The 11,145-nt window shown below is 36.8% G+C and overlaps 1 protein-coding gene across 1 annotated transcript in view; it reads left to right on the top strand.

Moving 5' to 3' along the window:
- SCG5 (secretogranin V (7B2 protein)) overlaps positions 1-10,065 on the top strand; it is a 29,235-nt gene extending 19,170 nt beyond the window's left edge. Inside the window, exons 4-6 of the mRNA XM_010007699.1 lie at positions 1-50; positions 5,528-5,581; positions 9,201-10,065. The exon at positions 1-50 is cut by the window's left edge and continues 60 nt beyond it. Of these exons, the coding sequence (XP_010006001.1) occupies positions 1-50; positions 5,528-5,581; positions 9,201-9,296 (200 nt within the window). The 3' untranslated portion in view covers positions 9,297-10,065. The remainder of the gene's footprint in view (positions 51-5,527; positions 5,582-9,200) is intronic.
- Positions 10,066-11,145: the final 1,080 nt, after the last annotated feature.

Raw genomic sequence — 11,145 nt, 5'->3', positions numbered from 1 at the left:
ACCAACACCTTTTTGATCCAGAGCATGACTATCCCAACATGGGCAAGTGGGTAAGTACATGCTGCTTGCTTGTATTTGTTGCATGTGAAACTGGATGCTGTCAGCTGCATGGGTTACTATGAAACCACAAGGAGAATACTGTGCTTATTGCTGGAAAAATTATCACCCTAAGGGAAACTTTGATGAACTTGCCCTTAAAAATATGGAAATAATGACTGCCATTGATGAAAATTCCATTAAAAGGTAGAAATCCTTGTCTTATTACCTGTCTCAAGGCATGACAACTATTTTTGTGCTTGATAAAAGCAACAAACCACATTCCAAACTATAGTGAACATGTAACCAAAATCAGTGCAGATTTTGGCACTAGATTTCAAAACATAACAAAGGCTTAATTTGAAAGACTATCCAGGTTCAGTGACTATTCATTGTTCAGCTACTTAGATGCTAAAAAAAACCAAACCCAAACAAATGGAGGAAGCAGTGTCTAAACTCTTGTTCAAGGATTTTGGAGGACTTGATGCTGCTTCTTCCCCTAATCAAGTTGTGCACTACATTATGTTGAAAACCTATTTTACACATTCCGTAGAATAAATACAGAGAGCTACGCTAAGGGCAAAAATCTTGCTCTGAGCATACAAGGACTTTAATAACTCCAGCTAGACTATTTCTGCAGGCTAGAGGCTCCAAAGGGAGCTCTGCCACTTAATCTTAGATTACATCAGTTAAATGTCCTATCCCAAATCCATCTTCAGGCGCCAGGAAAACAATAACAATGATCATAATTTATGCTTCTAGAGCAAATAATGAAATCTCATTTTACATTGTTATAACATTTTACTTAAGATAGCCCTAAACCAGTGTTCTGTAAGCATACATCGATAAATGGACATGTTTGGCAGTCTCTTCTCCTGCTGTAATTGTGAGACAATGATTCATCATTCATAATCAAACCAGTGTAAGATTTATAGTCTTAATTACTTATGTGAGTGCTAAATTTCTAGAGAGAATCATGCCAAAAATCCAAATTTTGGAAACTCTTGTTACATTCTAAGTAATTACCATCAAAGGTTTTCATTTTAAAAACACCAGATGGTGAGCTTTCATATTTATGCCAGATAATGCTGTTAGTTTTCTTATTATTCATAAGTAATTTACTTATATAAGAACTATAAAAGCACTTCTGTAAATCTTTGGCCTATAGCAATATTTCAGAATCAAGCCTACATACTGCGTTGTCATCAGCAACGTATATACTTAACAAATGGTAAGTAATCATTAGTGAATACTGGCCTTTTAAAATTTCTCCATCCATCACTACTAATTCAGGGGAAAAAACTGCTCACGCATGGATTAAAACAGACTGCTAGGTACTAAACAGTAATCATATCTAGCTGCAGTGTGGCCAACTCCAGATCTTTCTAATTAGAGATGAAACAGCTGGTAATGTGCATGAGCAAATGTTCTGCTGAGATCCAGGAGAACTGCCCCGATTGCCTTCTCATTGTATATTGCTACACATTAAAAAGATAAATACAACGGTATCTGGTTTTATGGCTAGTTTTGTTATTTTTATCCCACTGGAAAAATAAGAGCAGAAAGGCACTCAAAAAATTAGCTGTTTTGAGACCATCTAAAGTAGAGCTAAAGTAGATTAGATCTTTTAGGTCACTTACTGTCATCTGCCGGGCAACTGTGGGCTGCCCAGTGGGTAACCGTGTGTGTCCTCAGCCTTCCACTGCCCCCAGCCACCAAAGTCCCCTCTGTCCACTAGCAGTCAAGTCCTCCTCCTCCTCCGGTGGAAGAGCCTAGGACCAAACATCAGGGGGCTGTGTGTGTACAGACTGCATTGCCATGAACTCCTGCGTGCTGTCAAGGCTCTAGGCTGTCACCACCGTCTGAAGTCCTTGGAGCCAGCGTGTCTCCTGGACCCAGGCAAGCTGGCGTGTGCTGACAGCTCTCGGGGGAGCTTCTCCCCTGCCTTTTCTTGCCACAGCGTGGTTGAGGCAGTGTTACAGTTCCCACTGACTTGTCCTTTCAAGGAGCCAGCCTGCATTCCTTAACGTAACCACAATAAAACCCAAATTACATTAGCAGGTCAGGGAAAAAAAAAAAAAAGAAAAAAAAAAAAGAAAAAAAAAAAAAAAAGACCTGTTTGTTCATGAATAATGGGAAAGAAACAGGTTGGTTGATTGGTTGGTTTTGGAGACAGAATCTCATGCTTCCAGAGCTGTGGGATCTCTGCAGTAACCTGTCAATAGTTGACACATTTTACAGAGGTAAAGCAAGCCTAGAAGCTGTCTCATACAGCAAGCTGTATTATTCCACGTTGCTGCTAAATATGATATGTAAATACTGCTAACACATATGAACATACAAATATATGGATAAATGTATCCTGGGTTAGGAGAGGGAAGAGGAGGAATTTTTGTGTCTTTGGGACAACTCTCCATATGCCAATATGCTGTGGAAAGTCTCAGGAAGAGCCTCTGTTTACAGGGCTAGATACACAGCTTATACTCTCTTCCCCAGCCCTGAAAACTCTTTTTTTTCTCCTCATATGCGGAGATCATAGAGGGGACAGTGGTAATAGTAAGATGAGGGACTTTTGGAGGTTTCTATCCTAGTATGCAACTATAGTTTATAAGATTTCTGGAGGGTTTTTTCCCCCTCAGTTCAGACTTTTCCTTGCAGGAGTCAGGTGCTTCCATTTGAGTCTGCCTTTTCTGCATCTTGCAACTTGACTCTTTAGATGCTTTGAAGAAGCGTTGTTGGCATTCAGAAAGACTTGCATGATGATAGTTTACAATATGCAGTTTACAATACAAAGCTAAAAACCACTTATATGTAAGCTGTTATTTATTGAAACCCAAAAGTGTTAACCACTACCACGTGTAGGCGTTAAAAAGATGAGGGCAGTTCACCTGTGGTTTCTGACACCAGTATTGGTATAAATGCAAAATTAAAAGCAACTATGTTTTTCAGCAAACACTTCTTTTTACTGAAACAATGGAGGACACTTCACTGTAAGGGTAGAAATAATGCTGATTTTGCTTATCAGCTGCAGTGGAGGTATCCAAGTCAGTACAAAAAAAGGTAAATGAGAAGAAGGGATAAAAATATTTGATGAAGTTGAACTCTTTGTTAAAGAAGTTACCATCTCTGACTTTCTAATTTTAATAGAAACCCGAAACTAGTCACTCAGATTTTATTTTATTCCAAGTCTAGTTTTAGAGAGTAACATTAAGTGCATCAACTGACATTAAACATCTGGATGGCAATGGTGATTATTAGGATGGGTTATTATGGTTCTAGTCCCCCTCTGCAATTTCAGATAGTATAGGTTGTTTAATTCAGTGTACTATGCTTGGTGTAATAGAGATTGCCATGCTTGAAATTCCTGATAAAGCTGTAAATTGGGGAAGAAAAAAGAAAATCCCTTCTGAAAGGCTAATGCAATTTTCCTTTTCATTTTTGCTTAATAATTGTGCATGCCCAGATTACAGAGCTGCTGATTATTAATGACTTAAAGAAATTTCAGTGAAGTCCGAAGGATCTAAGGGTAAATCTCTCTGACAGTAGTTAGTTGGTATAAGCATTTTAACACTTGAGTTTTTCCCACCCAAATTCCAACCCTAGCTGTGAGGGTGCAAAGGAAGCTCCAGGAGTGACAGAAAAATAGCAATTCACATGCAGCGCATCTCCATATGAGGTGTATCTTTAACTGAAGAAGCTCTGCACCTTTGTTCTTAGCAGCTCCTAGATGAGGGATGAGACTGGTGAGCACTTCATGGGCAAATCTTGGCAGCTGATGAGTTCAGTCTCTTACACAGTCGAACGAGTTTTCAGGATTGCTGTTGCCATACAAGCAAACTCTTAGCTCATGCTCCATAACGTCATTTGCTTTGCACTCCACATAATGCTTAAGAAGTAGTTACAGTCTTAAAACATTCCCAGACTAAACAAAATATGATCTTCCTGAGCAGGAACAATTCTACTGTAAGGAATTTTCCTGAGTGACAGAAATGTTAGCTCCTGTAGTCATTTTTATTTTTTTTTTTTAATTTCAGGAACACTGTTTTTTCTTTCATGAAAAGTGTAAGATCAAATAGTTTACAAAGAGAGGCTTTGGTGGTGCTTCATTTCCTAAAGACAATAATTTATGCATCTGTGGGTTTCTTTAAAATGTTAAATTTAAGTTTTCCCAAAGTGAGTTTGCATAAATGACTAGCCAAGAATGTCTCCCTTGGCCAGCTTCATTTCTGTTCCCTTTTGGCACAGCTCAGACTAAATAACTGAGGTTGGGCAAGAGATAGGCCTTATGAATTTGGGGTTTAATGAACATGAGAAGTACAAAACAGACAATTTTGGCAGATTTCACTGTAACACTTGAAAATGTTTGTTTTTTCTCATATCAAGGCTGGAGAGAGGGTAGAAGTGTTTGGTGAATTTGTCTCGCGCTAGAATTACACTTTCTATTTATATAATCAATGTTAGGTCAGTTGTTTATAGCAGAATTAATGGCCTTGTTTATACAGTGTTCTGCTTTTATACATGTAATTCTTCTTTCCTTCCATTTTCAGGTTAGGATTTGGTTTTGTTTTTCTTCATAATACACAATTGAAACAAAATGTGTTGAGCATGTGTGTGTTATTCCAGACTTTATTAGAATTCACTACTTGTATGAAATACAACAATATGTGGATGCACTGGATGCACTTATGTAAACTATGGTCAGAGAGGGTTTTTTTGTGTTGTTTTGGTTTTTGGGGGGTTTTTTGTTTGTTTTGTTTTGATTTTCTTTTCTTTCTTCTCTCATCATCATAACTTTCTCTTCTGCCAAGAGGTTTTTGGCAGTTTTTAAAAGGTTTGCCATTAAAAATGTTATAGACCAAATGGTTTTTAGAAACTTTATTGAGGGCACTACTTAAACAAAGGAAGAGTTGGCGCTGAACTCCTTTCAGCAGAACTTTGCACTGGGAAGTATTGATATCTGGAAGGGAATAAGCAAAGACAACGAAACAGTAGGAATGATACTGACTGTCGTTTTTAAAAAAGGAATTAGAAAATCCCTTTTAAAGCAAATATTTTTTTATTCCTGTTCATGTGTCAAACGTATAGGAAGATGTACCAGAGGCAGGATTCCTGCTTCCTCTCCCTCCACTATTATCTTCCTTTTTTTTTTTTCCTTCTTCTTTTTTTTTTTATTTTTTTTATTATATATGTATTTATACTATGTATCATATGATAGGGAACATCCAGTCTATACCATTATATCAGCATTGCCTAAAGTCAAACGAAAATACAGTGCAGCATAGTGATAATTTACTGTCTTTTTAATTGTTGATAAGACTGTGACTGCTCCTGAAGAACTGCAGAACGTTAGCAGGAACACCCAGTATTTATTTATGGCTTATCTTTCCCGTAAAACTACATACCCCTCGAAACTTGCTAATATGTAACAGCAAAAGTGGTATTTTAAAATAAGAGTGTAATTAATTTGATGGCTGCATTTTTTCTCTTCCAGAGCAAGAATTTACTCTTTGAGAAGATTAATGGTGGTCGAAAAAGAAGAAAGCGGGTAACTATCAGAATACTCTATACCCCCGGTATCATCTAGAGAGCTAATAAGAATTAAAATCGTGCTGTTAAAATGAAAAGCTAGGCTAACGCATCTGCATTATACCTAAGATAATATATAAAGGACAGAAACCTGTGTGATAAACTACTACAGCAGGCTTTAGGACTGTACATGGAGTACAAGTTGCATTTCTCTAAATAGCCTCTTGCTTTCAGGAGGTGCACTTCACTGCAGAGCATTAATTTAAAAACTTTATACTATCCGATCCTCTTTAAGTTATTTAAATATCTTCAAAACAGAATTTAAAAGTTTTCTATTAAAAATATTGGTAAAATTAATTGCTGCTATTCATGCATATTAATATATTGGAGGTGGATAACTGACAGTAAAACTGGTTCTCCAGCTCGTGATTTGATTCGCTTACATACTTAGATTTACCTCAGATTAACTCTGTCTCTGTGTTCCACTTTTTTAAAAGACAAAGATGAATGGGTTCTCATCTTTCTGCCACTGAAACAAGGAAGGTAATCCGCATTTCACAGAGAACCTCTGCAGAATCCACCTTATTATCTGCTCTCTCTTTTTGGTAGCATCAGCTTTTCTTTTATCAAAAAATCACTTTCAGGCAGAGATTAAGTCTTTAGCTTTGCTGCTGGTATGTGTCTTCTACAAGAAGAAAAAGTATAGCTCTCTGCCAGAAAGTAGCTTTTCAAAACATGACAGCACAGTTTATATTGTAAATGAAGTAAATTTGGTTTAGAATAACTGAAGTGTAAGTGAAGTTTATTTATTTATTTATTTAACTCTCAAACCTAAAGTCATTGCCAGAAAGGGAGAAGATAAGTTGATTTCTTACTGATTCATGCATCACTGGTAATGAACACTGTTCAACCATAATGTAATGATCTATCTTGAGCTTAATATCTGTGTCCCACTTAGATTTGATTTTTGAGTTTGTTGGCTGAAAAGGAAAAAGAGCAGGCACCTGATTTTAACTCTAAAGTCAGTAGAATTTACTCTGGAAATAGTTGTGTGGAATAGTTATTAATAGCTAGAACACATTAAAGTATGCTTAGTGCAATATATAGATGAGAAAAAAAAGAAAATAAATATGTTCTCTGTCTATATGCTGACTAATGTAGTTAAGTATAAAAAGAATAATGTCTGGAGAGATGTGACAGCCACACAGCCAGGGGTAGCCCGAAATTTCGGAGGTGAAGCTTCAGTTTCTTGCTTGGCAGCAGATTTATTTTCTTAGTAGAAGCATGTCATTTAATGGTAAATCCACTATCACTGAAAGTATTTTATTGTTTTGAAAGTAATACTGTAATGATCACTAATGCAGAATTTTCACTTTATCAGCAGAAGGGTAACCCAGAGCTGTCAGCAGCAGAGTATATTTTTCCAGAAGCCAAAAATCCCATTGGATTCCCCTCCTGCCTTCTGTGTTCCCTGTTGCTTCTCGATGCCCTTCTGCACAGAGAGTTTAGGGAGGACAGCTTCTGGCAACACATTGGTCTCTTGGGTCAGAATGTCCCGATTTTAGCTTAAAGCAAGTCCCATGTAACTGTGTACATAGTAACTGTGTTGTCTCTGTATGATGCTATAGTGACAGTCACACAGGCACTACTGGAGTCTACAAAACTACATATGCTATATGTCTGTGTATTTCATATATTTATATGTATGTGTATAAACACACATCCAAACATACATACACATCATCAGTTTATACAGCAAAGGTATGTATCTACCATTTGCTACTATGTTATGTTTTTTCAGAATTTGCAGGGCAGGACAAGGGAGCCCACAGTGACCTCTTACTCAACTAGTGATTCTCCCCTTTTAAAAAATGCCTATGCATGAGTATAGCCCACTATCTACTATCCTGAACATGACGGAAGTGCTTCTGTAATAAGTCATGTTGCCATGGGCTCAGACCTGTGCACAAAGGTACCTGGGAACCACGTTACTCTGAATTCAGCACAGCTGTATAGGATTAAACATTTTTTAGTCAAATCAGCCAAAAATTTTGCATTTTGTGTTATCTTCTGTCATCTGAGAAGGATTCAAATTTATATGTATTCTACTTTATTTCAAAAAGTAGCAAGCAAGTACAGTTCCAAAGAAAAGACCAATTAATCTTCCTAAGAATTTTCAAATAATTCCTAAAAGTTTATGCAATGGATGAATTCCACTAAATTAATATTAAACAGAACTTCTTTAAACAAACATAAACAAATCATTTACATGTGTCTATTTTTAACCATTTAAAGCACTGAAATGGAGTTAGTTCAATTTTGAAAGATTTTGCCGCACTCATTTCTGGTTTGTAGTATTTCTGTTTTCGCTTGCAGAAGGCAAAGCACTCAAAAAACAACAGTGGAAAGCAAAAGGGCTTCTCTGTGCTAGGATTAAGTGTTAATGGTCGTGTCTACAGTTTCAAGACAGACAAACTTCAAATCTTTTCCAGAGATTTGACAAATACTTGGGATATTTGAAAATAAGTATTCCGTGTCTATTTTAAAAGCTTTGAGTTTTTGCATAGTTTTGAATTCCTACATTTTGGTGAAAGAAGCACAGAAATATCTCCAGAAAAGTAATTTCTATTATATAGCCAACCCAAAAAGAATCAAGAGGTACTGGAAAATTTGCATTCCTCCGAAGTTTGTCCTTAGGCAAACAATTTTTATTGGCATCAAAAACCAGCACGCTAGAATTTTTGTCTATATCTATGGAGAAGAAAGCTTATGCTTGAATTTTGTTTACACTGATGCTAGTAATAGGCCAGAAAATGGGTGTAAATAATATTTAAGTTAATTCTGAAGCTCCACTAGACTGCTTGATACTTGCGAATAAAGTAAATACATTTTATTCCTTGGGTGTAGATAAAATTCAAGCATAGGCTTTCTAAATTGCTGTGATCTCTAAACAGTTTTCAAACATGATCTGTTCATCTTCAGTCTCATGTTGTGCTGCTTACATGGCGCTAAGTGAAGTTAAACCCTCTCCAGGGATCTTCTTCCCAGCATTCCCTTGTTTTGGCAGTGGCAGGAGAGCCATTTCCTATGCCAAAACCTTACTTGGCTCTGCTTCTGTGCCAGCAGTTTTTTATCTCAGCATCAAGGGAGGAAGTGAGGAGGGGTTTCCTGGAGAGGAGATGGCTGAAGAAGAGACAAAAATGGTGTCATGGTATCTCACTTGTCTCCCAGCATAAGGTCCATCAGAGGCTATAGAGACTGGAGCTAAAGCTTACCTGTACTTCTCTAACAAGTTCTGTCCTGCCTCAAGAATTAGGGAGCTGGATCTGCTGCTGCTTCTGTGCTGAGCCGAGGAAAGGAGGGGTGGAACAAAAAGACAGTATTTAATTCCAACTGTCATACATTCTCCATAGTCCTCCTTTAATTGTATTTTTGTAGTGGATTGGAATAAATTCTTGCAGACAAAAATATTAGTAAAGAAAACATTGATTGACTTTTAGATTTACTCCCTTGAGATTTACTTCTTGATCTGCAAGTATTTGAAAAATAAGAAATATATACATGTATCCACAAATCCTAGTTACCTTGTATATGTTTCCCTCTTTCTAACAAGTATAAATAATTTTAAACTTTTTCAGAGTGTGAACCCCTATTTGCAAGGACAGCGACTGGATAATGTTGTAGCAAAGAAGTCTGTTCCACATTTTTCAGATGAAGACAAGGATCCTGAATAAGTACAATAAAAATGAATGATGAAAACTCATGCCATCCTTTGCTAGATCGTGATATTGCTTATATATAATCATCTATTAAAATCCTTGTGAATGGCAGCATGTTTATTATTTATATAATTGTAGATGAAAAACAGCTGTATTTATAACAGTATGTTCTCCTAGATAACAAAAATATGGTTCTGCTTTTTGTTAAGTTATGGTAAAAGGACATTTCTGTTGTTTTATTTTAGTCATGGAGCAAACTTTAAAAATGTTAGTCATTTTAATAGCTAACGTGAGGTAAATGGTCTTAATGAGCAGCTTGTAAATAGGAAGATGTAAAAAAATGCCCAGTCTGATTCCAACATTTAATCTTAAATGTTACTGTGTTTGACACATGAAAATTATAGTTTTATGTTTTGTTCACAAATATTGTTACTTAGCAAAGACAAAGTATTTATTTTACAGAGGGAATTTTGGCTTTTGGTCTATTTTAATAAACATTTAAGCAATCTACAAGGTTTGCAAAGTGACATTTTCCAAAATATTTCAGAGGCTCATTTGTCTCAGTTATTGCTCCACAAATTAAAAAAATTTAAGAACTGCTTTTTTTACTCTATCCACTGGAGTATTTTTCTGCTAGTTTTAATTGTTCCTTGTTCGCAACTTTCCTCAGTGCTTGCACATCTTTCTTATCAATGGTAGTGTTGTGTGGAAATTAATCTCTCCCACTGGTCCTTTTCTTAGTAACAGCAGCATTGGTGCATTATAAAGTGCTTAAATTATGTGTCCCTGGGATATTATAAGTGAAGATGGAGACATTTGTCTGTGTTAATAAGGTTGTGTCAACATCCTCTGAATCTAAATCCAGGATATGAAGGTTATTAGAATTGATGATCTTCTGAAAAACGTTGATACTCCAATAACATTGCTAGCTATCACTGCTCTTGAAGTTGCTCTGGGAAGCTTAAATTGCCTTTTTGCCCCTAGGAGACTGAAGAACTTTATATTCTAGAAAACTGAGCTCTCCCTTTCTGAAAGACGAGAATATAAAATTACCTAGAATTTTGTTATTTTCACGGAGCTTCTGAAACATTTCAAGCAATGTGCATGGGGCATTAGAACTATGAAAACCAGCATTGGCTTACAGCTTTGAACTTCAGATCTATGGAAAAAAATTGTACTTTCCTTCCCCATCCTACAGAAAGACACAGTAAAATAATGATGACCCCTTAGGAAAAAAAAAACAAAAACAAAAAGAAACTAACAGAATCTAAAGGTCCAAGCTGTGTAAGATTATAATGAACAGCACAGCATTTGCTCTTCCTATTCCAGCACTCAGGCAATTGTAATAAATTATGTATGGAGAAAGTCAGTCCTCTTGTGTCATTTGTGGGTAAACTGCAAAACTCCGTAACACTCTAGGCTGAACGATCACATCTTTCATCATATTTCCTCTTTAAAATAATTCTGGAAGAGAAAACTAAATAGTATGTAAGACAGTGGGGTTTATACTCACACATGACATGAAATTGAGAAGTTTGTGTGAATCACAGAGCTCCTTCCACTTCCAGCGCCTGGAATGGGATGGGAGCAACCCAGCCGTTCACAGGAGAGAGCTTGTATTGACTGTGTAGTAAGCTCACTCTTTGTCTGCACTCCTGCTTTGCTTTCAGATAGGTATTGAGAGTTGCAAAGCTTGTCTCCAAAACCAGAAAAACACATATATTGTGGCACGAATCTAAAATCAGAACTCACTAATGCCCTGTGGCCCCAGGTATGTGAAGTGGTGATTCCTCCCACCCAGCCCCACAGCCAGCTGCTGGTGCCACAAGGCTTCCAGCTGCTCAGAGGCTAGATCTCCATTCCT

This window comes from Chaetura pelagica, unplaced genomic scaffold, assembly GCF_000747805.2.
Source record: "Chaetura pelagica isolate M959 unplaced genomic scaffold, ChaPel_1.0 scaffold70, whole genome shotgun sequence".
Lineage (NCBI taxonomy): Eukaryota > Metazoa > Chordata > Aves > Apodiformes > Apodidae > Chaetura > Chaetura pelagica.
The sequence above is the reverse complement of the archived record's forward strand: the minus strand, read 5'-3'. Positions and strand labels throughout refer to the sequence as shown.